This window comes from Panthera tigris, chromosome D1 (assembly GCF_018350195.1).
Source record: "Panthera tigris isolate Pti1 chromosome D1, P.tigris_Pti1_mat1.1, whole genome shotgun sequence".
In the NCBI taxonomy this organism is placed as follows: Eukaryota; Metazoa; Chordata; class Mammalia; order Carnivora; family Felidae; genus Panthera; species Panthera tigris.
The window spans coordinates 57,273,251-57,300,409 of NC_056669.1; the positions used below are offsets into that span (position 1 = coordinate 57,273,251).

General features: G+C 37.5%; 1 protein-coding gene across 3 annotated transcripts in view; it reads left to right on the forward strand.

Annotated features, from left to right (window-relative positions):
• The window catches only part of C2CD3 (C2 domain containing 3 centriole elongation regulator), a 144,106-nt gene that overhangs the window by 36,633 nt on the left and 80,314 nt on the right, over window positions 1-27,159 (forward strand). For all 3 annotated transcript variants that reach the window (XM_007080858.3, XM_015537004.2, XM_042959531.1), the window contains 10 exons: window positions 299-446; window positions 4,105-4,253; window positions 5,276-5,482; window positions 6,112-6,224; window positions 12,253-12,371; window positions 14,577-14,699; window positions 18,857-19,351; window positions 22,027-22,178; window positions 23,971-24,217; window positions 26,757-26,937. In XM_007080858.3, coding sequence (XP_007080920.2) covers window positions 299-446; window positions 4,105-4,253; window positions 5,276-5,482; window positions 6,112-6,224; window positions 12,253-12,371; window positions 14,577-14,699; window positions 18,857-19,351; window positions 22,027-22,178; window positions 23,971-24,217; window positions 26,757-26,937 — 1,934 coding nt within the window. The remainder of the gene's footprint in view (window positions 1-298; window positions 447-4,104; window positions 4,254-5,275; window positions 5,483-6,111; window positions 6,225-12,252; window positions 12,372-14,576; window positions 14,700-18,856; window positions 19,352-22,026; window positions 22,179-23,970; window positions 24,218-26,756; window positions 26,938-27,159) is intronic.

Genomic DNA, 27,159 nt, shown 5'->3' on the forward strand with positions numbered 1-27,159 from the left:
TTCAAGACCTAACAAACACCTTGCCTGGCACATAATAGATGCCCAGAAAAATGTTTGTTAAATAAATGACATCACAATCAGTGTCAGTAGTGTATTTTTTAAATACTAGCTGTTATCATCCCAGAGGAGGGGGAATACAATATGAAAATACTTATCAGATAGTCCTTCTGTTTAATGTGAGTCTTCTGCTTAACACATTTCTTCTATGTATAAAACTTAAAAGTTTTTAATTAAAAAAATACAGTTGAACTGAAGCTTCTTTTAAAGTTCTTCTGCTTTGTTTTTCTTATCTCTACAGTGCTGAATTATCCCAAGGTCATTACTGGAATGGGCTAGGCTCTCCTCCAGATTCCCCATCTCCTGGGAGTGATGTGTATTGTAGCAGTGAGCTGAATGACCCTCAGTATGACCAGAGTCTCTTGGAGAGCTTATTTTACACGGCACCTGTAAGTCATTAAACCTGCTGCTTTGGGAATTGAACATGAGTATTAATATTATTAGGTGCAGGCATGTTGCCAGAAAGAAAGCTATCCATTTTACATATCTCATTTTACAGATGAGGAGACAGGCCTAGTAAAGTTAAGAATTTAGGGGCAACTGGCTGGCTTAGTTGATAGAGCATGCGACTCTTGATCTCAGAGCTGTGAGTTCAAGCCCCGCGTTGGGTATAGGGCTTAGTTAAAAAAAAAAAAAGATGGGGGTGCCCTGGGTGGCTCAGTCAGTTAAGTATCCAGCTCTTGATCTCAAGCCCCATGGAACCTACTTAAAAAAAAAAATAAATAAACCAGATTTAAGAATTTTGTCCAAGGACACATGTTAGAGCCAAGGTTAAAATTCAAGTTTACCTGAGTTCAAAGCCTATGGTTTTAGTATGTGGCTTCCTTAGACCTCTTCTAAGGAAGAGCTAATGCAGGCATACCCTCAAAACCAACCTCAACTGGTATCTTTTCAAAATATACCAGAAACACTTCTACTCACAGGTGTCAAATACCTCTATTGACCCTTAAGACATGACATTCTCAGGGCGCCTGGTGGCTCAGTCAGTTAAGCGTCTGACTTCACCTCAGGTCATGGTTTCATGGATCGTGGGTTTGAGCCTCATATCGGGCTCTGTGCTGACAGCTCAGAATCTGGAGCCTGCTTTGGATTCTGTGTCTCCCTCCCTCTCTGCCCCTCCCCCACGTGTGCTCTGTCTCTCTCAAAAATAAATAAATATTTTAAAAAAAGATAAGACATTCTCTTTTCCAGGTAGTTCTAGCATTTTCAAAGTTCTTTGTTATGTCAAGCTATATGTTCTATTCATTGATGTGCCCTCTTATAGAGTCTATATGTAATAAGTCCAATCCCTGTTCCATAAGTAAACATTTATATTTATGAAGATTGCTGTCATACTCCTGATTGTTCTTTTCTCCAGGTCAAAGATAACTGAAAATAGAAGGTAGTTTATATCAGCTCAGTGGTAAGACAAGAGTTACCAAGGTCAGAGGAAACAGGGAGAACTTTAACATGAGATTCTCAGGAAAGGACATTACGCGGATTAGGGGGTTTTAACTGAGACTTGCAAAATAGTGTCTAGAGAAGTAGAGAAAAGATATGAAATGGGAATAGAAAGAATGACCTGTCTAGAGAAGAAATTTGTGCATTGCAAGGGATCTAATTTGAATTGATGAGAAATTTTGTGGGAAAGCCATCATCAATAAGGCAGGCTAGCCTATTGCTTTCTGTGACAGCCTTTGAATGTCAGGTGAGGAGGAAATGACATGATCAAGATGGTGGTTTAGGAATGTTAATGTAGGGAGCTAACTTGGGGGAGAATACGTGGAAGCGAACAGGAAACCACAGACTGGAAACCATTGGGTTATTGGAGGTGTGTATTAGAGGTAGAGCTTGAAAGAGAGTGGCAGCAATGGGGCTGGAAAGGAAGAGATGGATTTCAAAGGCATTATAAATTATTAGGATTTCATGACTTTTTATATTAAAAATCATCACTGATGCTATGTTACTTATGGGATAAGAAGGAAAGGGAATTTATCTTTATTACACATTTTTTAAGGCTTATTTATTTTTTAAAATTTATTTTGAGAAAGATACAGAGAGCAAGTGGGGGAGGGGCAGAGAGAGAGGGGGAGAGAGAGAGAGAGAGAAATAGAGAGAGAGAGAATCCCTAGCAGGCTCCATGCTCAGCACAGAGCCCAACTTGAGGCAGGAACTCACAAACTGCAAGATCATGACCTGAACCAAAATCAAGAGTCGGACGCTTAGCCAGCTGAGCCACCCAGGCACCCCTTTATTATACATTTTTGATGTGGTGGGGAATTTACAAGTTATCTATTATTTTTGAGTATTGTGCCAAATGTTTTAAATTCATTATTTCTTTTACTGGCCCTGTAAGATAGTGTTGTCTTGTACCTATCATGATATAAACGCTTAGAGATGTTAATTACTAGTAATTAAGTGACAGAAATAGAATTCTTACCCTGGTCTATCTGGAGAAAAGCCTGTGTTTTTCCCACTGGACCACATCATCTCATAAGCCATAAGCATGGCATTATTATCTGATCTTGACTTACCTCCCTAACCTCATTTCCCACTTTTGCCCTTTACCCTGTAGTCACACTGATTGTCTCATCACTCCTCAGACATTCTAGCTTTTTTTTTTTTTTATCTCTATTTCTTGCTCATACTGATCCTTCTCCTTTGAATGTTGAAATGCTTCTACACATCTGGTTACTTCTCTTTATTCTTTGAAAATAACTGATCACCTCTCTGAAGAAACCATCCTAGATTTCCCCACACAGAATTTATTACCTGAATGTCCACAGGATCTTGCACATACCTCTATCACAGCCCGTGTTATATGAGACAGTTCTTCATGAGCAAGAACATACCTGCATTATTTTTGTATTACCAGTACACAAAAGCCTGATGAATTTTGAGTACTCAGTACTTAGTGAATAAATAAGTGCATGAATGGCACTAAGTAATCCCCATGCTATTTGAACAAAATAATTTAGAAAAGATTTGTTGATGGAAAGGACTGAACCAGTAATGCAGTGGAAAAACAAAGGAGTAAGAATGCTCCTTCCCCAGGATCAGTGTTTGATGGTCTTAATAGTGAATAATATCCACAGCTTAGAATTCAGCATTATTCACCTGTGTTTTTGGTTCCTAAAATTCTTAGTTTTTAAACAACCTAGTTTATATTTACTCTCTTTTCCTTCAGGCTGTTAGACACTTTTAAATTTTGAATGTCTTGTCTATAACCATTTTTAAAAGCTGGCACTTAATAAAGACAAACCTAAGAATAAAAAGCTTTGTAATTTCCTCTTGAAAAAGTTGTTCTTTTTCCTTGAAGGACATTCTTATCATGCTTATTTAACTACTGTTACCCTTGTCACAGGTCAATATAATATACACCCTGAGATGCTGAAAAAAGTGAGGTGGAGGTGATAAACTTAAAATGACATTGGATCTATTCTGCATGTATTTTAACAAAAAAAAAATTTTGTTAATTTGGATTTTTTAAAAATTTTTTTTAAATTTAAATTGTCTTCTCTCTTTATTTTGCATTTTGTGATAGAAAGGGCTGATCAGTAAATTGTGGTAGCTCCTTTTTCTCCAAATAAAATTTAATTACAGGGGGCTTAGCAACTGGTTCCTCCATTAATAGAATTTGTGATATAATAAACAGTTCATCTTAGCAAGATTAAGAGTAGAATGAATTACTAGTAGTATGGAGTGGTGAAAAAAGGTTGAGTCTTTGCATTCATATAGGTACATGACATTGTACCATTTTGCCTCAAATTGTGGTAGAAATACAGGCTTTGGAATCTGCCTTTGGTACTAGATGCATAGTCGGCAGTAAATAAGTAATGATATTATTGAGAATTTGAAAGAAGAATCTGTTTTCATTTATTTTCTTTGAACTGAACTTGTAGGTTATTTTTAAATACCAAGAGAAATGTGGGATTATCTCCCTGGCATTAGTTATCTCTTTAAAAGACTTATATATGTGCAGAGAAGATTTTGATTACTTTTAGAGAAATGTTTTCATTACCAGTTTTTTTTTTTAGTGCCTCTCTTTTTGCTTCTTCTCCCCCATAGAAATCGGATACCAGCATCAGTGATTCCTTCAGTGAAGACGGTATTGTCTCTTCTAAAAAAATGAACCAGTCAGAAGCTCTTGCCATATCTCCCAAGGTTCTGGAGTCAAATGATAAGTTGAAAAAGAGGGCAGCGGGGAAGAAAAATAGGTGAGCCTCTCCATTAATGTTTATCTAGAGGCAAAAGCAAAGTCAGATTATTTTCACAAGATGTCTTAAAGTAAGTGACTTGTATTTCCCCAACACTATCATATTGGTTAAGTGAGTTACAATAATTCATTAAGTATTACCATCCTTAAAAGTGTAATAATATATGGGAGCCTAGGTGGCTCAGTCAGTTGAGTGTCCAACTCTTGATTTTGGCTCAGATCATGATTCCAGGGTCGTGGGCTCGAGCCCACATAGGGCTCCATGCTGAGTGTGGAGTCTGCTTGGGATTCTCTCTCTCTTTCTCTCTCTCTGCCCCCTCCCTGCTTGTGCTCTCTCGCTCTCTCTCTCTCAAAAGAAAAATTTTTTTAAGTGTAATAATATGAAAAGATGGATACAGTAAAATGGGTAAGGGAGAAAGCAGAATTCTGGGTTGAACGTGTGCTGCACTACATTTATGTGGAAAATATACGTAAAGAAAAATGAAAAGGAGTACACTAAAATGATAGTAGTTATGTTAAAGTAGTGGGTAACTGAAGTAATGTCTGTATTCCTTGTAGAAAATCTAATTCTGTAACATCAGTTTTTATACTTGTGTGGAGACAAGCCTTTAGGTTATAAGAATGTTTTTTTTGTTTTTGTTTTTTGAGAGAGAGAATGTGAGCAGGAGAGGGGCAGAGAGAGTAGGGGACAGGATCTGAAGCAGGCTCTGTGCTAACAGCAGCGAGCCTGATGTGGGGCTCAAACTCACAAACTGGGAGATCATGACCTGAGCTGAAGTCGGATGCTCAACCAACTGAGCCACCCAGGTGCCCAGATTACAAGAATGTTTTTTAACATTTTTTGAAATTTCTTTCACTGTGGATTAGGACCAGAATTCTGGTGATTGAAGTCATTTCTCAATCCTCAATAACTTGTGAATTAAGATACTTGCTGCCCTTCTTCTTTCATTTTCTTGCCTATCAAACTAGATTATTTCATGTTGGGCCTCGGACTGTTTCACTGTCTATATTAACTCCTTGCAGAAATTTGGTTGAACAACAGATATCAGAAACTCCAGAAGATGCCCGAGTGATGACACTAAGTGTGGATAGACTGGCCCTTTTGGGTAGAACACATTCCGTCAGAATTATCATCGAAACAATGAGGGTCCCTCCAGATAGTCCTCAGATGACCTCTGGCAAAAAAAGCTTTTCTGGGAGACCACCTAACGTGACAGCAACAACAAAGCGGTACGTCTCTAATATGGAAGAGCTAAATTTGACATTTCTGCAAAGTGTATCTGATGATAATGATAAATAATTGTATAACATTTTATGATTTATAAAGTGCTTTCATATGAATCATTCAGTCAACAAAAATATAACAAATCCCTCACTAGGTTTTGGGCATGATATTAGGTGAGCATGAGAATAAAGGCAACTAAGACCCTGACTCTGTTGTTACATACTTTATAGTCAGAAAAGAAACACATTTAAATGGCTATCTATATAACACAGGAATATAGGAGCCAAAATAGGTGTGTTATATTTAAAGTGCTGTAGAAAATTTGTAGACTTACTGTGGTGATCATTTTCCAACATATACAAAAGTCAAATCATTATGCTGTATGCCTGAAACTAATACAATGTTATATGTCAATTATGTGTCAGTAATAGAGAGAAAGAGAGCGCAAACTATGGGAGCACAGGAAGTTCTGCCTGAAAGGACTAGTTGAAGGCTTTGAAGAGAAGAGATAGGGCCTCTGAGGATCTGAGGTGCTGAAAATAGGACCTTGAAAGATATGTAGGATTGATCAGGCAGTAAATACGTTTGTTATTTGGTTTATGTTTTAATCACCTTTTTTGGTTTTGATTTTTAGCACCTTCTTTGTGGAATATCACTTTCCTGTGGGCTTTTCTAAAGGTGGATTGGGAAAAACAGCTTTGATCACTGAGGTCGTTCGACTTGCCTCCAGTAAAATTACAGATGGAAGTAAGAGACTGGTTTTCTGCTCCTTAGACATTTTGGCTGTGGAAGAATTTTTCAATCCCTAAATACTCATCTGACTTTTATAGTACCGTAGAATCTTAGAAAGTATTTTGAGATGAATCTACTCTAATTCCTTTATTTTATAAGTGAGAAAACTGGCCTAGAGGTGCTAGGACTCTTCTGATTCAAGTCAGGAAGTCAGTAACATACCTGAGACTAGAATGCAGAACTCCTGATGCTTAGAGCATGTTTGTTCAACTATTGCCATTTTTCTTCTATTTTTTATTAAAAAAAATTTTTTTTAATGTTTATTTATTTTTGAGGGAGAGAGAGAGAGAGAGAGACAGAGTGCAAACAGGGGAGAGGCAGAGAGAGAGGAAGACACAGAATCAGAAGCAGGCTCCAGGCTCCGAGCTGTCAGCACAGAGCCTGACACAGGGCTCAAACCCGTGAACCACAAGATCGTGACCTGAGCCAAAGTTGGATGCTTAACTGACTGAGCCACCCAAGCACCCCTCTTTTATTCTTCTTTTTAAAACAGCTTTATCAAGATACAATCACATACTATACAGTGTAACTATTTGAAGTGTTCATTGAACCCACTGAAGAATTCAATCATTTTTATTATATTCGAAGTGTTGTGTAATCATCATGATCTAATTTAGAACATTTTCATCACTTCAAAAGAAATTCCTTACTCATTAGCATTCATTCCTCATTTTCCTGTCTCCACCCACACCTGCACTAAGCAATCCCTAACCTATTTTTTGTCTATGATTTTACTCTGGGCATTTCATATAAATGGAATCATACAATATGTGATTTTTGTAACTGGCTTCTTTGACTTACCATGATATTTTCAAATTTGCTCTATGTTATGGCATGTTTCAGTACTTTGCTCCTTTTTATGGCTATATAATATTTACTTGTATGGCTATACCACATTTATTTATCCATTCATCAGCTGATGGGCATTTGGGTTGTTTCTGCTTTTTTGGCTATTGTGGATAATGCTTATGAACATTAGTGTACATGTTTTTGTGTAGACATACCCTTTCATTTCCCTTGGGTATATACCTAACAGTGGAATTGCTGAGTCATATGATAACTGTATGTTTTAACTTTTTGAAGAACTGCCAGTTTTCAACAGCTGCTCCACCATTTTACATTCTCAGCAACTATGTGTGGAGGGTTCCAATTCTCCACATCTTCCCCAAAACTTGTTGTCTTTCATTATTTTTTATTTTAACCATTTTAGGGATTATGAAGTACTATCTCACTGTGGGGTTTTGGTTTGTTTGGTTGGTTGGTTTTTTAATTTTTAAAAAAAAACTTACTTATTTTGAGAGAGAGAGAGAGAGAGAGAGAGGATCCTAAGCAGACTCTGTGCTGTCAACACAGAGCCCAACGCAGGGCACAATCCCACGAACTGTGAGAACATGACCTGAGCTGAAATCAAGAGTCAGACACTTAACTGACTGAGCCACCCAGGTGCCCTTCCCTGGGGTTTTGATTTGTATTACCCTATGATTAATGATGTTGAGTATGTTTTCATGTGCTTACTGTCCATTTGTATATCTTGGAGAAATGTTGCAGTCCTTTGGCCATTTTTAAGTTTTTGTTACTGGGTTGTAAGAATTCTTTATACATTCTGGATATAGGACCCTTATGAGAGCTATGATTTTCAAATATCTTCTCCCATTAACAGGCTGTCCTTTCACTTTCTAAAAAGTATCACTTATAGCACAAAAGTTTTAAATTTTGCTGTAGTCCAGTTTAGTTTTTCTTTTGTTGCATGCACTTTTGGTATTGTCTTTTTTTTTCTATTTTAAGTATTTTTACAAAAAAGTAAAAGGCTTAAAAGGGTACTATAATAAACATTTATGTTCCTGTCATCCAAAGTTATATAACTTTCTAACAGATTTTGTGAATATCTTTGCCTTGGTTATTCAGTTTAATCCATGAACTGTTCATCAGTGTGGAATTCTTTCTCTGGGAGCTAATTTGAGAAGTAAGAGATATGATGCTAATTCTCCTATACATTCAAGTGACTTTCCTATATGACATGGTAACATTGGATTTTTAAATTTTTATTTTGTTTCATTTATTTATTTTTAATGTTTATTTATTTTGAAAGAGAAAGATAGCATGAGCAGGGGAGGGGCAGAGAGAGAGGGAGGGAGGGAGGGAGGGGGAGAGAGAGAGAGAGAGAGAGAGAGAGAGAGAGAACAAACCCCATGCAGGCTCCAGGCTGTCATCACAGAGCCCAACATGGGCTTGAACTCAAGAATCATGAGATAATGACCTAAACTGAAATTGAGGTTCAGACACTTAACTGGCTAAGCCATCCAGGTGCCCCTATTTATTATTTTAACTAGATATAATCCATTTACTTGGTCAAAATCTTTGTAGGCAGTGTTGTAAATTTTATATTATTACTAAGATATTTTATGCATATGTAAGCAAATATGTTTATCCTTTCTCGCCCTCCCATTTTTACCCAAGTATTAGCATACTATATGCACTGTTCTGCACCTTGTCTTTAACAGTGTATCTTAGTAATTTTTTCATTAGTCCTTTCTGAGTCATAATATTCCATTGTATGCATATACCATAATTTAAACACCCTTTATTGTGAGGTACCTGGGTGGCTCAGTCACTTGAGCATCTGACTTCAGCTCAGGTCATAATCTCATGGTTCATGGGTTTGAGCCCTGTATCAGGCTCTGTGCTGTCAGCACAGATCTCACTTTGGATCCTTTGTCCCGTCTCTCTCTCTGTACCTCCCCCACTCGCACTCTCTCTCAAAAATAAATAAACATAAAAAAAATAAACATGCCTTGATTAATATATCAATATTTAAGTTATTTCAATTTTACTGTTAAAAACGGTACCTCAGGGGCGCCTGGGTTGGGCGTCTGACTTCAGCCAGGTCACGATCTCGCAGTCCGTGAGTTCGAGCCCCGCGTCGGGCTCTGGGCTGATGGCTCAGAGCCTGGAGCCTGTTTCCGATTCTGTGTCTCCCTCTCTCTCTGCCCCTCCCCCATTCATGCTCTGTCTCTCTCTGTCCCAAAAATAAATAAACGTTGAAAAAAAAAAAAAAAAGGTACCTCAGTAGAATAATTTTGTACATGCATCATTTCTCATTTGATGTGAGTATATCCAGCACAAACATTAAAAATACTTATTTACTCTTAAAAACAGCACTTAAAGTAATTTAATATATTTTTACTAGGATGTGTTGGTGTTACTTTCCCCATCACCTTAAAGGAAGAATTAGGGCATTTAAAATTTTTCATATGTTTACTTCTGGCTGAACGCTTAAATTATTGACAGCAACAGAAGCTGTTATGGAAGTTTGTTCAGAGCATTCAGGAATGCATAATTGATCCTGCTGGTTGAAAGTATATTTGAGGAGCTTTAATATGCTTAAAACTTATCAAACCCCTATATGCAGAGAAAAATGTTGGGTCATTTTCTCCGATCTTCGCTTCTATCTCCATCTACCTGTGTCACATCTGGTGATTTTCTTAAAATTTCTCTGAGCCTCAGTTTCCCCATCTATAAAATTGAGATACAGCAAAGGCACATGAGTTTCAGTTAATGTAGTACCTGCAAAGCAAGGACACAAGGGATTGAAAGACAGTCAAATGGGATAATGAATATAAAAGCATTAATCTCTAAAATAGTATGTAACAAATAGTAGCTCACATTTACGGGGCACTAAACTACATGCCAAGAATTCAACTCAGTGTTTTATATACATTAACCATTTAACTGATTTTCATAAAAAAAAAAACAAAACAAAACTCAGTCCTTTATGACTGTCTCACTCATAAATTAAAATACAAATACACAACAACAATCAAGTATCTTGTCTAAGATCATACAACTGGCTTATTGGTGAACTAGAATTTGAACCTAGAACATTTTATATTCCAAGCTCTGTGCTCTTAGTCTGTATTGCTTTTCAATTATTACTATCATTATTGTTGGCCACGGTAGTTGAGTTCTCCCCATGTCCTTCTGTAAAAGATCATATTGGAAGTGTGGAATAAGCATCAAACCAGGAATTAGAAGACAGATTCTAGTTCGGTTTATACCACACACTAACCGTATGACCTTAGGCAAATCACTTTTTTCATCTGTGGGCCTCTCTTAACAGTAACATGGATTGGACTAGGTATTTTCAAGATAACCTTCCAACTCTTATTTTCCACCCTTCCAGCTCTTAAAAAATAACTTCTCTGGGACATTGTTTAGCAATTTATTTACATGATTTCTTTTTCCATTGTTACCTAACTCGCTTTTTATGGTGGTAAAAACAAAAACACAAGCTTTAGAAACAGTTAAGATAATATAGTGCTAAAAATGTACCTAGATGGTGAGGAAAAATCTGAATGAAATAGTTTTGTTTGTACAAAAAAGACTTTTTGGTATCCACAGTGCTTTTTCATCTATTACCTCAGTCCTTTCAGCACACTGATGAGCTATGGGTGTTGTCTTACTTCCCTTTTCCTGGTAGGAAAATCAGGGAAACTGGTCTCTTGGGTGTGGGTTTCCTGGGCCCAGACCTTTTGTTTACAGTTCCTGTGTGGATCCAGATTAGAAGACCCAGATCCTGTTTATGAGTACCAAGAGAAGTATACAGAGTCAAGAATTAAGATGGCAAAGATGAGGGACGCCTGAGTGGCTCAGTTGGTCAAGCATCTGACTTTTGATTTTGGCTTAGGATCATAGTGCTGAGATCTGTACTGACAGTGCTGAGCCTGCTTGGGATTCTGTCTCTCTTCTCCTCCCCAACTCGCACATGTGTGCACTCTCTCTCAAAATAAATGAACTTAAAAAAAATTTTTTTTGTTGGGGCATCTGGGTGGCTCAGTCAGTTAATCCTCCGACTTCGGCTCAGGTCGTGATCTCTTGGTTTGTGAGTTTGAGCCCCACATCGGGCTCTGTGCTGACAGCTCAGAGCCTGGAGCCTGCTTCAGATTCTGTGTCTCCCCCTTCTCTCTGCTCCTCCCATGCTCATGCTCTGCCTCTTTCTGTTTCTAAATAATAAATAAACGTTAAAAAATAAATGTTTTATTTTTAAAAAGTTTTTAAGAACGTAGAAAAAATAAAGTTAAAAAAATGATGGTGAAGATGAATAAAATTGATCAGTAGACCAAAATGAGCAGTTTGAGTGAATACCAGAGGTAGCAAGTCTCTCTGTAACTGGGCCTTGTGAGGGTTTTCCACACCCATTTTAAGAGTATAGAAGTGAATGAACAAGAAGATCATTTTACAGGTGGTAAATTGTGGTTGAGGTGGTCACTAGCAAGTAACAGAACTGGAGCTGGAACTTTTATTCTTTGATTCTAATCCCAGATTCCTTTTTTTTTTTTTTAATCTGTTAAAGCCCCATAGCAGTGAGCACAAACTCAAATACTACATTATCCCATTTACACTTGTTATTACAGCAGAAACCCCTTCCCTTCCATCTAAGAGACAGCTTTACCCTGCCTAACAACACTGCCAAGTAACATCAGTACCTGGCACCCTGTGTGAATATGATAGTAGGAGTCCCCTCCCCTAGTCTTCAGCCAGAAGCTAAACTCATTTTTGTTGTTACACTTTTCGATTCAATTCTCTTCATTTATCCCTCATTGTCCCACCTCCAGCCCAACCCCTTCTTTTGTTATACTGCTTACCACTTGTCTTTTAAAAACAATAAACCATATTACCTTACACCCAGTGAAGATCTCTTTTTTTCGCATCCTGTGCTCATGTGCTTGACATGAATTTCTCATGGCAAAACTAGAGCAACATAGCACTGCTTATCTTCCATGTGTCATACCTAGGGTTTTCTCTTTGTATCTGCTCCTTAAATCCCTATACCACTAACACCTTTAGGAAATTACACGGACTAGATTTCTGAAAGAGATTTTAGTTAGATTAAAAAGGAGGTGGGTGGGTGGTGTCAAAGCATGGATTGATGATGGCTCTAGTTGGGTAGCCTGACATGTGCTTATGTGTTTGATTCTCCTTACAGTGGTGAAATTCCAGCAGCGATCTGTGTTTCCAGTACAGTTTGGTGGCCCAATGATAGAACACTGGTGGAATTCCAACCTCACTTTCCAAATTTACACAAAGAAAACCCCACAGAAAAAGGTATCTCAAGTCTTTTTAACCTTTGCCTTACCATTTATACTAAGGAATTAGAGCATACTTAAAATTATATTCCTACCTAAACTAGGAATTTCTCCAGGCTCAAACAGCACTAATAACTTATTTCTAATTTCTGTTTACTATTTGTTATAAGTCAGATATGCTAAAAGCACTACACAAACACACTATCAAATTTAATCATTACAACTCTGTGAATTAGGTACATTATTATCTTTATTTTACAGACAAACTGAGATTTAGTGAAGTTTAGTAACTTGTCTAAGATCACACAAGCTAATAAAAGACAAAGCCAGGCAGAACTCCATCTCAAGTTTTCTGACTTCACATCCTAAGTTCTTAACCTTTTCACTGTATTCCCTGCTTACAGAGAGGTGACTACTTAGATTGATATAGGTTATTAGCCTTAATTTAAGACTCTATTTCCTATTTCCAGGCAGAATATGTAGAGATCCAAGAAAATATAATGTGGATAGCAGTTTTGACCAGCTTATTCCAAGTTTATCAAATGCACTTGCAGTTGGCACAACATAAATCAATAAACTATGTCATGAACAGTTTTTTGTTAAACAGTAGCCTTTTTAATCTTTGACCTCTTCTTTGGTATGGATCGCATGAGGAATATAGCTTGAGGTTTTTTTGTTTTTTCAGACGATATAAATAATACAAGATAATTCTACAACCTCAAGACAACCTCTGTAAACATTTCAGTATATTTACATTGAATCATCTAGCTAATGACTTCTTTCTAATAAGAGAATTATACATGTGTTTTGCAGAGAACTTGAAAAAATATTTTTGAAAAGCAAAAATTGTCTATAATCCCATCACCAAGAAATAACTATTGTTAATATTTGTTTTCCCTTTGCTTTTTCCAAATGAATACAATACATGTGTAAATCTTTGGCAGTATTAGGATAACTTTGTATACAGCGTTTATCCTGCTTTTTAAAAAGTTTAACATTATCTTTATAAATATTTGAAGATTTACTATATATAACTTAATACCCTATTTTACCAAACATCAAAACAGATATTGGTCATATTATTTCAGACTTTTTGTAAACATCATTTTAATGGCTACATATTATTGCATTGTAGCAGTATGGTCTATAATTAATAATTCCTGATTATTGGACCTCTAGTTCTAATTGTTAATTTTTAAGACATTTAAATATTTAAGATATATTTGTGTGTAAGTTTTTTATGTGTTTCTTATTTCTTTAGTATAAATTCCCAGAAGCAATTACTAAGCTAAAGAGTATATTTTTTAATTTTTTTTTTTAATGTTTATTTTTGAGACAGAGGGAGACAGAGCGCGAGTGGGGGAGGGGCAGACAGAGAGGGAGACACAGAATCTGAAACAAGCCCTGGGCTGTGAGCTGTCAGCACAGAGCCCGATGCGGGGCTTGAACCCACGAACCATGAGATCATGACCTGAGCCGAAGTCAGACGCTTAACTGACTTAGCCACCCTGGCGCCCCAAAAGAGTAAATATTTAAGGGGCACCTGAGTGGTTCAGTCAGTTGAGCATGTCTGACTTTTGATTTTGGCTCAGGTCACGATCTCCCAGTTCATGAGATTGAGCCCCACATTAGTCTCTGAGCTGACAGTGCAGAGCCTGCTTGGGGTTCTCTCTCTCCCTCTCTCTCTGCTCCTCCCTCCCCCCAAAATAAGTAAATAAATAAACTTTAAAAAAAAGAGTGAATATTTTTATTGCCAAATTTGCGGTCCAGAAGTATGTTGCCAGTTTATATTCCCAGCTTCACACATATGATAGCCTCTGTTTTTCCATAACCTTGATAGCATGAGATATATTAAGTTTTGTAATTTTACTAGCCTAATGGCAAAAATTTGTATCATCTAAATTTTATTTTTTTATTTTTATTAGTGAAGTTGAAAACTTTTTGTAAAGCATTAACTCTTAAAAATAAAAAAAAATAATCTTCCAAACTCTTGGTGACTTATGAAACTCTCTATAATTTTCCAGAGAGAAGTAATAAAACCCAGAATGGGGACCAAAATATGACAGAATATAGATTCCCACTTAAAGCTGCCTTCGTCAAATAGTTAAGCTATTTACTTCATAAAGCATGGGTTCTCTTCTAAGCTGTCCTATGTTGTCACTTCAGTTAAAATCTCCCGTGGCTTGTCTTTAGTTAACCTGAATTTTTTCTTTCCTTCTCTCAGCCAGAAGTCATTGGATCTGCATCAATGCCTTTACGAAGTGTCATTCAGTCTGAATTGCTTTCTTTCAGTAACCAGCTTCCAGTGCGACAGGAAAATGGTCAGACTCCACTTGGCCCCCTTAAGGTACATAGATATACATTCAGGTAATCAGGTATTTACAGAGCATGCATCACTGGCTAGCATGAACAAGAAAATCAATGAACAAGAGGCCTCTCCTCTTGCACTTCTGTTAAAATAGGGCAGCAGACCAGAAGTAGACCCACAAACGTATGGCCAACTAATTTTTGACAAACAGGAAAGAACCATCCAATGGAAAAAAAGACAGTCTTTTTAACAAATAGTGCTGGGAGAACTGGACAGCAACATGCAGAAGATTGAAACTAGACCACTTTCTTACACCATTCACAAAAATAAACTCAAAATGGATAAAGGACCTGAATGTGAGACAGGAAACCATCAAAACCCTAGAGGAGAAAGCAGGAAAAGACCTCTCTGACCTCAGCCACAGCAATTTCTTACATGACACATCCCCAAAGGCAAGGGAATTAAAAGCAAAAATGAACTACTGGGACCTTATGAAGATAAAAAGCTTCTGCACAGCAAAGGAAACAACCAACAAAACTAAAAGGCAACTAACGGAATGGGAAAAGATATTTGCAAATGACATATTGGACAAAGGGCTGGTATCCAAAATCTATAAAGAGCTCACCAAACTCCACACCCGAAAAACAAATAATCCAGCAAAGAAATGGGCAGAAAACATGAATAGACACTTCTCTAAAGAAGACATCCGGATGGCCAACAGGCACACGAAAAGATGCTCAACGTCACTCCTCATCAGAGAAATACAAATCAAAACCACACTCATATATCACCTCACACCAGTCAGAGTGGCCAAAATGAACAAATCAGGAGACTATAGATGCTGGCGAGGATGTTGAGAAACAGGAACCCTCTTGCAGTGTTGGTGGGAATACAAATTGGTGCAGCCACTCTGGAAAACAGTGTGGAGGTTCCTTAAAAAATTAAAAATAGACCTACCCTATGACCCAGCAATAGCACTGCTAGGAATTTACCCAAGGGATACAGGAGTACTGATGCATAGGGGCACTTGTACCCCAATGTTTATAGCAGCACTCTCAACAATAGCCAAATTGTGGAAAGAGCCTAAATGTCCATGAACTGATGAATGGATAAAGAAATTGTGGTTTATATACACAATGGAGTACTACGTGGCAATGATAAAGAATGAAATATGGCCCTTTGTAGCAATGTGGATGAAACTGGAGAGTGTTATGCTAAGTGAAATAAGCCATACAGGGAAAGACAGATACCATATGTTTTCACTCTTATGTGGATCCTGAGAAACTTAACAGAAACCCATGGGGGAGGGGAAGGAAAAAGAAAAAGAGGTTAGAGTGGGAGAGAGCCAAAGCATCAGAGACTTAAAAACTGAGAACAAACTGAGGGTTAATGGGGGGTGGGAGGGAGGGGAGGGTGGGTAATGTGTATTGAGGAGGGCACCTTTTGGGATGAGCACTGGGTGCTGTATGGAAACCCATTTGACAATAAATTTCATATGTTGAAAAAAAAATAGGGCAGCAGAATTACTGTGAAGAAAATAAACAGTATGATATAATAGTGAATACCTGGGAGGAAATAGACAATGGTGGTCAGAGAAGGTCTCTCTAAGAAAGTCACATTTTAGGTAAGATATGAAGAAGGAGAAGAGGCCACCAAGTAAAAAGCAGAGGAAAGATCATTCCAGAGAAAGGGAATAACACAGGCAAAGGCCGTAAAGCAAGAATGTTGCCATATAATAGTGAGCCAAGAAGGAGAATGGTAGAGAGTAAGATTGGACAGGCACTCAGTAGCCATATCATTCAGAGTTTTGTAGGTCAGCATAAAGAGTGTAGATTTTATCGTTAGAGCCATGAAAGGACTTTGAAGTATGAGAAAAACATCTGATTGACTTTTTTTTTAAGTTTATTTATTTTGAGAGAGTGTGAGTCAGGGAGGGGCAGAGAGAGAGGGAGAGAGAGAGAATCTCAAGCAGGCTCCTTGCTGTCAGCACAGAGCCGGATGTGGGGCTCAAACCCACAAACCGTGAAATCATGACCTGAGCTGAAGTCAGAAGCTTAACCGACTGAACCACCCAGGTGCCCCTGATTTACATTTTTAAAAGGTAACTGTGGACAATAGATTGTGGGGGGCAAGAAGAAAAATAGGGAGACTGTTGAATTAGTCCAGGAAAGAGATAATTGATGGCTTGGACTAGAGTAGTCACAGGGAACAAGGAGAGAAGTGGCTGAGTTTGTGGCCTGGTGGAATGAATTCTGATATATAATTCGTTGGAGAGAGGGTTCTTTCCTTGTATTAAGAAGCTGCAGGATTTCTTAGGTAGCAGAATTTGAATGTGTAACTTCAGTATGGCTTTGTCTTATTGTCCTGGTGAGCTTTTAAAATCACAGCCAGGGGCACCTGGATGGCTCAGTCAGTTAAGCTTCTGACTTCAGTTCAGGTCATGATCTCATGGTTAGTGAGTTCAAGCCCCACGTCAGGTTCTGTGTTGACAGCTGAGAGCCTAGAGCCTGCTTTAGATTCTGGTCTCCCCCTCTTTCTTCCCCTCCCCTGCTCATGCTCTGTCTCACCCTGTCTCTCAGAAAATTAAAAAAAAAAAAATTTTATAAAAAAAACATCTTTTTTTAATTATCACCGCCATACCCATGTCATTTCCATGGCTCTCCATTATCCAAAAGATAAAATACAGGGCTCACTATGTGGCCCTAACATACCACTTGCAGCTTCCTTACCAGTAGCCATATCAAACTATGTAAAGAATTAGTAAGGTATCATGATGGTTCATACCTCCATGCTTTTAATCTTGATTTTCACGCTGCTGCCTCCTCTTGAAAGCCCTCTCTGCCTCCTTCCTGGTCTTCTTGATAATAAATACCAGTTAGTTTTAAGGACTTGTGTGATTGTCATTGCAAAAAATTAATATCACATTACTCTTTCCCTATCAAAATTTTATTTTCTGTTTGCCTCATTCATTCTGGACTGCAAGGTTAAAACCAGAAAAGAGGAATTAATAGAACTGATGGACTAGAAATTGTTTCTGTCCTGGTTCTGTTGAGAGAAGTACCGTTGTAGATAGATTGCTGTCCGTATTCAATAGAGTGAAATAACTTTGCTGTGGATTTTAAATAAAGGGAACAGCAAGTCCCCTTTATCCCTAATAACTTCAAACTTAGAGAAAAATTGCAAATATAGAACAAAGAATTCACATACCCTTTACCTAGACTCACCAATTACTAACATTTGTCACATTTGCTTTATAATTATCTACCTCCTGTCTCTCCCTTTCTTCCTGTCTTTCTTTGTCTCCCTGTGCACTCTCCCCCACACCCACACACAATTTTTGTTCTGAAGTATTTGAGAATATGTTATAGACATCATGCCTCTTTCCCCCCTAAATTCTTATATTTCCTAAGAACAAGAACATTATACAAAACACTGTACAATTATAAAAATAGAGTTAACATTGATAATGTCTGTAGTCCATATGCAAGTTTCACTAATTGTGCCAATACTTCCATGTAAAGATTTTTTTTTTTTCCATTCCAGGATTATCCATTACATTTGTCATGTCTCTCTAATCTTTAGTCTAGAACAGTTTTGCAACCTTTCTTTGTCTTTCAGTACTTTGATTTTTTTTTAAGTGAGACCTTTTATGTGTAGAATGTCTTCCACTGTGGTTTACCTGGATCACTTATTACTACCAATGATTGTAAGATGATGATTTTCTAACTCCTCCATTCCTTATGTATTTACTAATTGCATTCTACTATACAGAAGAGTTGTCCCTTCTCCCATGTTTGTTTATATCGGTATAGACTAATGGTTTTTTACATTATTCAGTGTTATTGTCCTTTACTATTATTGTTCTTTTTGATGCTCAAATTGTCCCAGATTTGGCCCATGTGAGCTCCTTTGACTGAATTCTGTGTTCTTTTGATATATCTGCATCCTTTTCTGAGCATATCCTTATTTTCTGGCACAAGATGATGTTCTAGGCTCAGCTTATATTGTTGACAAATCATCTGTCTAGCTTTTCTTAATCCTGATAAGGTAATGTATATACAGACTGTTAGTGTTCCTACTATTATGGTATTTGAGAATGAGTTAATTATTTTCTAATAATCTGATTTGCCTCTAGCTCCAAAATTCTGATTCTGATTTCAGAAGGCCCACTAACTCTCTTCCTTTTGTTTTTATAGGTAACTGTGGAGCTTGTTATACATAACAAGGATTTCACTTGTGTGAATACTAAATTACGTAACAGCACCCAACATGGCCCACTTTGTACTGTTACAAGTCCAGATCAGACATTATCAGAACCTGATCAACATGTTACCTGTACTAAAAATCCAGAGAACCTAAATCAAATTCACGAAGAAGTTGCAAAGAAAGTACAGAATTTGATACTCTCCAACCCAAAGTCACCAAGCCCTGTTGTGCCAAATCCTTCAACCTTCATGGCTGTGCCAGCCTCTCACAATTTAGCAAATCAGACAGATGGGTCAACAAAAGAGAGTGCTTTGCTGTTGCATGTGCTGTTGATGGTGGTCGATGGGAAAGATTTCATTACTGGAGAATCTGACAAACCTCCGCCATGCAATGTTTATTTAAATTGCAAACTTTTCAGCACAGAGGAAGTCACCAGATCTATCATCGCATGGGGCACAACACAACCAGTCTTCAACTTTTCTCAGGTAACTTTGTACATATCTTAACCTTCTATATCTATTAGGGCCATATGGAGGTGGGAGACAAGTATGTTTCCCAGATCATAATTCCATTATAAAGGAAACCTAGAATGTTCAGACTGGGAGAGACCTTTGTAATTAGCTGGTGTGCAGATCCATTCCCACTGTGGGATGGGAAGAGGAAAAGACACTATCGACATTTTAAAACTTTTTATGTCTTCATTTTCTTCTGTCTCAATTGTTGTGGTTTCCCACTGTTTCTTTTGCCTGAGTTCTGAATTCTATTCCTTTATCCTTCCTCTAGAACTAAACTTTCCCCTTTCTTTTCTGTATCTCCAAGCTTTTTGTTTTTTTAATTTTTTCTCTAATTTATTTCTCTACTTGTTTTAATACTTATCTGGCTTGATTTCTCTGTAGAATTTGATGCTATTGCTTAAATTGTTTCCTGTTTTGGGGAGCCTAGGCAGCTCAGTTGGTTAAATGTCTGACTCTTGATTTTTGCTCAGTTCATTATCTCACAGTTTATGAGGTTGAGCCCTATATTGGGCTCTATGGTGACAGTGCAGAGCCTGCTTGGGACTCTCTCTCTCTACCCCCCTCTCTCTGTCCTTGCCCAGCTTATGTTCTCTTCTCTTGCTCTGTCAAAATAAACAAACTTTAAAAAAAAAAAATAGTTTCCTTTCTTGATTTTTGTAACTCCACTCTCTTATTTTCTTCCTGAATCAACAACAGCTCTTTTTTGGTCTTTGGGACAGCAGGAAAACTAGGAAACGAGTGGTGGCCCCAGCACTCCTTTCTCCCTTTCTTTTACCTTTAATTACTGGTACTCCTCTGCATTACTTTTATTCTTGGCACTGTTCCAAACCAACCCGCTTTTCCCATGGTCACTCCTTCCACTCTCATAGCTTCATCTATTATTTTTATGAAGATAACTTCCAAATCTATACTTCCATGTAGGCCAGACATTCCCTCAGGTTTCTGATCTCTCTGTGTAACTGCTGGTCATCATCCCCAAATGTCTCAAAAGCACTTTACACTTGGCACCTAATGCACGGCCTGGCATATCACAGGTATTCAGTAAAGGTATGTAAATGAAAGAAGGAATTCAAATGTGTCTGAATCTGAATTTATTATTCCTTCCAAATCTGTTCCTCCTCCTCCTCCTATCTGCCCTAATTCATACTGTAATCTACTCAGAAACCCGAGCAGAACCTGAAAGGTATCCTTGATTCTTTATTACATAATTATTCACCAAATCCAATAGATGCTGCAAACTTCATTCTCCAGACGAAATCCTCTCACTCAACCCGACTGCTACTGCTTTCATTCAGGCCCTCTTTCTCATTCCAAATAGCCTTCAGTCTAGTCTGTTTCTGGTCTCTCCATGTCCATTCCTTTTTGTACCAATAGGAATGATCTTTCTAAAATATTAACCCAAGTATTTTATTCCCCTGGTTTAGACTTTTCAGTAATTCCCCATAGCCTTCAGAGTAGGTAAGATGTTTAGTTTGGACTATAAGCCCATTTGACAACTGCCTAACTGTACTTCTCCAGTCTCTACTCCTGTCACTCTTCCCTTTACACTAGATAGTCCAGCTATGCTCAGCTACTTGCAGTTTCCTAAATGTTCTTTTTCCCTACCTCTGTGTCTTTTCGTGTGCTTTTCCTCTGCCTTACATTTCCTCCTCACCCTTCATGACTCCTATTAGGTAGAACTTTTTAGACATTAATTTTATTCTGCTTATCCCTAAGAATTTAGTGTTACTTTCTGCCAGCAGCTTTCTCTGAAATCTCTCCTTTGTAGGTTAGGTCGCTATGTTTTAGTTTTTTTAGTTTCACAGAACAGAAATGTGCTCAGGTACCTTATGTAATTGGAGTTTCTTAGATGGATACAAAAGTAGGTCTGCTCAGGATCTCTGCTCTTCTGGTGTCTTCCTGTCATCTTGCCTTACCTAATTTCTGATTTCACCCTTTTTCCTTTCATGTTCTATTGATTTCATCATGGGGCTTATCTCTTCTCTGCTGATGCAGTTATACTGCAGCTTAGGTCACTTCAAATTGGTGGGCCCTTCATTCTGCCATTAAGGAAACAGACTCGCTCTTGGCTGCAGATCTCTGCTTCTCTTCATGACTTTTCTTTCTCTTTCATCTACCAGCTGGCTGGCCAGTTCTCAAATAATTTTACATTGGAAATCCAAATGAACAGTTGACTTGTTATTTACCATGACAGAAGATTGGGCAGAGCTTTTTGCATTAGGCCATTGCATCCAACCAGTGGGCTGGCTGCCCTTTGATTAGGTGCTCAACCCTTGTCTAGTCAGTAGCCATCTTTCTTTCAGAAAAACATCTGTCTTTCCGCAGGGATTTACAAATAGGTCATTTTGCCTTAGAAAGGCTTGGATGAGGCAGCAGGCGCAGTCATTGATATGTCTGTGTCCTCAAAGCCCCATCTATATGACCTTTGTCATCAGAGAACTATTACCATTTTGTATTTGGCCTTAATTGGTCTCTTACACCAGACTAGCTTCTCTTGAGAATACAGAATGGGTTTTATTTTAATGTCTTCAGTTCCTAGCACTGTGCATGGCTTTCAGTTAGTACTTGTTGAATAAAAGTATAAATTGATCCTTTTTCTCAGGTGTTGGTTTTTGTGTTGTTTTTTTGATTGTTCCTCTCCCCAGGTGATTCCTGTCTCTCTGTCTTCCAAATACCTGGAAAGGCTGAAGAACAATGTGATGGTAATTGAAACTTGGAACAAGGTGCAGAGCCCAGGACAGGACAAGTTGCTCGGGCTGGTGAAACTCCCCCTCCATCAGTTTTACGTGTCATTCAAGTAAATAGGATCTTTTGGAGTATTCTTTACTTTACATCTTTAACTTTGTTTGGACTGAAGAGGAATTCTTTGGGTTTGCAAACATGACTAGCCCAATAATACCTTGGAGGACTTTTCTCAGTGTCACCACAGTGGCTGCTCTTTCTATGTTAAAACAGTTCACAGATACTGCTTACCATGTTTCAGGCCCTATGCTAAGAACCTTTCATACATCAAATCATTTAATCCTCACAACAGTTTTCTAAGGCAGGTAACTTTTATTTCCCCTATTTTACAGATGAGTTAATAGAGGCACAGAGGATTTAAATAACTTGTTATATTTATTGTAAGTAGTAGAACCAGGCTTAGAACCCAGAGAGTTCTACTGCTTCACCAAGAAGCTCTACTACCAAAGGTTACCACCTCACAAAATTAATGGTTTATCTCTGTCACAAAAACATGATGATTATTCCCATCAGCTATCTGCATGATTTCTCTACTGAGTATTGTCTTTTGGACCTACAGATTTGATCACTGTACCTCACTTATCACTCAGTAGGGTATTGATTTATCTGGAGGTTATTTCTGTCCTTACTACAGACTGTTAATTTTTTGTTTTGGTTCAAGGTACTGATTTTTAATTATTTTAGCACTGACTTCTTTCCTAAGAGCTTTCTCATGGTGCTGTGTTTTAAATGTTGTGTTTTACATTTTACAGAGAACACTTTAGTGTGCACTGTTTCATGTGAGCCTTCCCATAACCCAGGAAGTATTATCATTATCCCCTTTTTACAAATGAGGAAGCTTGTCCTTTGACTTGAAAAAATCAACCTCTCTGGCTTTATTTTCATCATCTGTAAAATGAGGGTGATGATAGACCCCCTGTCTCCCTTGTGGCACAATTGTGACAATCCAGTGAGAAAATAAATGGGTAAGCCTTCTGTGAACAGTGAAATACTTATGATGGTAGCACTGGAGAGCATGGTCAGGCTAAGGAGTGCTACTGGAATCATGCCACTGTCAGCTGTAGGCTTTGGCTTTTTCCCCTTTTTTTGCTTGTGATATTAGTGTAGTCTGGTATTTCCCTTCCCTTCTCATTTCATTAGACCCCATTCTTCGCTGACAGAGCATAAAATAATCATAGCTACCAGGTACTTAGCACTTATTGTGTACTAAGTATTGTAGTTGGTATTTTATATTTGTTTCCTCGACTTAGTCCTAACTGCCCTTTGAGGAAGTTTTATTACCTACATTTTACAGAAGACGAAACAGACTTAGAAATGTTAAGTTGATTACTTAGAGTCATCCAACAATTAAGTGGCAGAGCTAAGATTTAGCATGGTCTGATGAGCATTTGGACTTTTTAAATCTGTTAATAGTGGATAATATCAACCTTTGCAGTGTTAGAAGGATTATAGATGGAAGATGTTATTGGTAATATTATCCAAGTCTTATCTGCCAGACACCGAAGTCCATACTTTTTCAAGTTGAACACACTGTAAAATAATGCAATTCAATAAGCTTGTACTGGGATAGTTCTCAGTCCCAGATGCTGGGCTTGGGGTCATGATGATAACAGAGATAAATCAGACACATCCCCTGCTTTCAGATTGCTACGTTAGAACTTATCTGCCTGGGAATTTTTATTTGATGAGTTACGGTAGAATGATGTTTTTTCAGACCACTATTACTTTTCTAGCTGTAGACCCATTTTTAACAAACTGAGAAAATAAGCCAAGTAGGAAATGCAGCAGCAACACTGAGACATGATTGATGGTTATTATTTGCTCATTCATACTTTCTCTTCCTCTAGAGATCCCAAAATTTCTCGCCTGCTGCTTGATGCTCAGTACCCAGTTGTTGCTGTTGACAGCTACATGCCTGTGATTGATGTGTTCTCAGGCCACCAAAATGGGAGTCTTCGCGTCTTTTTAGCCATGGGTTCTTCAGATCAGATAATGGCACTACAAAGATTAAAGAATGAAGAAGGAACACTTCCACCCTTAAGCCCTAGGCCAGCCCATTTTCTGGACCAGCCGTCTATAGCATCTGTTACTATGGTAGTCACTAACCACTTGATTATTTATAAAAACCATAATCTCATTTTAAGGTATACAACATGATGTTTTGATATATGTAACACTATGAAATGGTTACCATAATGAAGCCAATTAACGTTATCAGTCACTTCACCTTGTTACCTTTTGGTGTGTGTGGTGAGCGCACGAGATCTATTGTTTTGCCAAATTTTAAGTTCCATAATCTCATTTTATCTTGCATGTTTTAGTGAAACCATTGCCCCAGATCATTATTTCATTAGTGAAAAGAAACATATTTGCACCCTAATACTTGCTGTAGATTAAAGGAATTATTTATTTTTTATGATTTAAATGTATATCTGTGTTCCTCTGAGCTTTTTGAATCTATAAAGAAACTCTAATTGGACAGCCACCTCTTAATCCTCTAATTCACTAACGGTTAATTAATTGCCTTTTAAAAAATTGGGGTAAATGTAAAACTGCATTTAAAAAGTCTTAATTAAAAAAAAGATAATCAGGGGTGCCTGGGTGGCTCAGTCGGTTGAGCATCCGACTTCGGTTCAGGTCATGATCTCACAGCTCGTGAGTTCAAGCCCCGCATTGGGCTCTGTACTGACAGCTCGGAGCATTGGAGCCTGCTTCAGATTCTGTGTCTCCCTCTCTCTCTGCCCCTAACCTGCTCGCATTCTGTCTCTGTCTCTCTCAAAAATAAGTGAACGTTAAAAAAAAAATTTTTTTTAAGATAATCAAAGGGGGGAAAATGGGGGCAGAAGGTTGAGAATGATTCCAAATGTAAGCCAGCAAATCTTACTCTGTTTCTCAGCCAAATCCAGTTGGAAAGTTGTAGTGAAGTTCCTTGCTTTTCTACCAGTAAATTCTTAAAAATAATTTGTACAGTGTTGGACAATTGAGAAAGCACATTGATACACTTTTTCATGTTTATTTCCCTAACACTACATGAGGTGAGTCATTGTCATTCTCTTTTTAAGTGATGAAACAGAATCAAAGAGGTTGTGTTACTTGTCCAGGGTCACATAGCTAAGAATGAGAAAATCACTGTTCAGACACAGGCCTTCTGACTCAAAGTCCAGTCTTCATTCTACTATGTCATGTCCTACTGTTATCTTACCTTTGGTGTCTTTACTAGCATAGCCAAATCTCAGTTTCCACATGATTTAAGTATGTTATATTTTCTAATCTGAATCTGAATGACAAATGTGATGTCTATGACAGAGAAAGAACTATTAGGAAAATGTCTATGAGTAGGTTATTGTTTATTTGTATGTTATGAACTCCAAACTTTTCTTTACTGTTTCTATTAGATACTAGTGTCTACCAATAGATAATAGTAGCTTTTTAAATTTGACAATGACATAAAAGCACAAACACAGAAAACCTATCTATAATATTCCTAAGTCTATTTTAGGTATTATATATGGCCCTCACTTTGCAGTGTAGACTCAGTTTTCATTAAATTCCATACCAAAAGTTAGAAAATGTTACTCATTATGAGCATAAAAGAACTCTCTGAAAGATTAGATATCTATAAATAAATAGTTTTTCTTCCTATACTCATGTCCCTCATCCATTTCAGCATCTACAGAACTGAATTATTACTGTAATACTGTATGGCCAAGTTAAGTAGCTGCTGAGATTGTTTTTCTTTTCTGGGGAATCAAAATGAAAGTTTTCTGTTTCCCTGAGGAAGGTTTTGGAGCAGATACTGCTGATAAATAAAGCAAAGACCTTATGCAATCTGTTCCAGATTCATGGGATTAATGGTTAGAATGTTAAACACATATACATCATACAATTTTATCTGAATCCTGAATCCCCCCTTTGAATATTCCCAGTTATCAGTTGTCTAGTGTCTGTCGAGGCTGTATAGAGTAGAAGTAAAGAGCCTTGGCTCTCGAGTCAGACTACCTGAGTTCAAACCCTTATTCCACTGTTGTTAGCTATACATGTTAAATTAACTACTACAAGTCAAAGGCTTAGTACAGTGCCTGGCTATAGTAAATAATAAAAACATTAAATTGTTATCAGTAGTAGTTACTTTCAGTAATGGTATATTCACGACCTCCTTGACTAGTCCTTCCTTACCATTAATGAGTAGTCTTGGTGTTATTCCAACCTTCATTAAAAATAGTAAGTAAATTAATACCTGTTTGCTTCACATATGTATTTTTTATACAAGAAGATATTCTTAATGTGTCCTATTCTTAATGTACTAAGAATCAGGAGCTGATTGAATTTTATCAAATACCTTGTTAGCATTTATTGAGATAGTCATGTTTCTTTCCTTTATTCTATTTAATGCACTGAAACATTTATGGATTTCCTAATATTGACCTAGGCTCACAGTCTAGAGTAAATCCAGCTGGATCTGATTACAGTGAGCAGTTGTGAGATTTATACACAATGAGAATTAAGTATCTGTTTTAGTATCAGCTAATTATGACTGTTTCTTCATCTGTACTCAGATTTTGTAGAGAAGCAGGAATATTCTAAGAATATTTTTTTCTTTAAAGCTCACCAGTATCTCTGTTTCATTTAATAGGCAGAGGACCAAAGAAATGGATTGATGGAGCATCACTTTGAGCTCCACATAGAGAGTGTTAAAGGGCTAGCCCCTCTTCAGGCAACAGTCTGGGGAGAAGCAGATTGTTATGTCCAGTACTACTTTCCAGTTCAAGACTCTCAATCCAGTGTGCTAAAAGGACCTGAGTTCCTTGAAAACGGTAGGTTTAGGAGGTTAGGGTTTCTCATTCTTGTATGGTTCTTTAATTGGCTATACTTAGGATTTTTTTTTTTTTTTTTCCTGAGTGAATTTTGAGTTCCTAAATGTTTCGAGTCTTACCTGGGTAGTACAGAAGATGGACTAAGTTTTAATTTTTCCTTTCTTATGTTGTTTTTTGTAGCTTTTTATTTTGATATGATTTCAAATTTACAGAAAAGTTAAC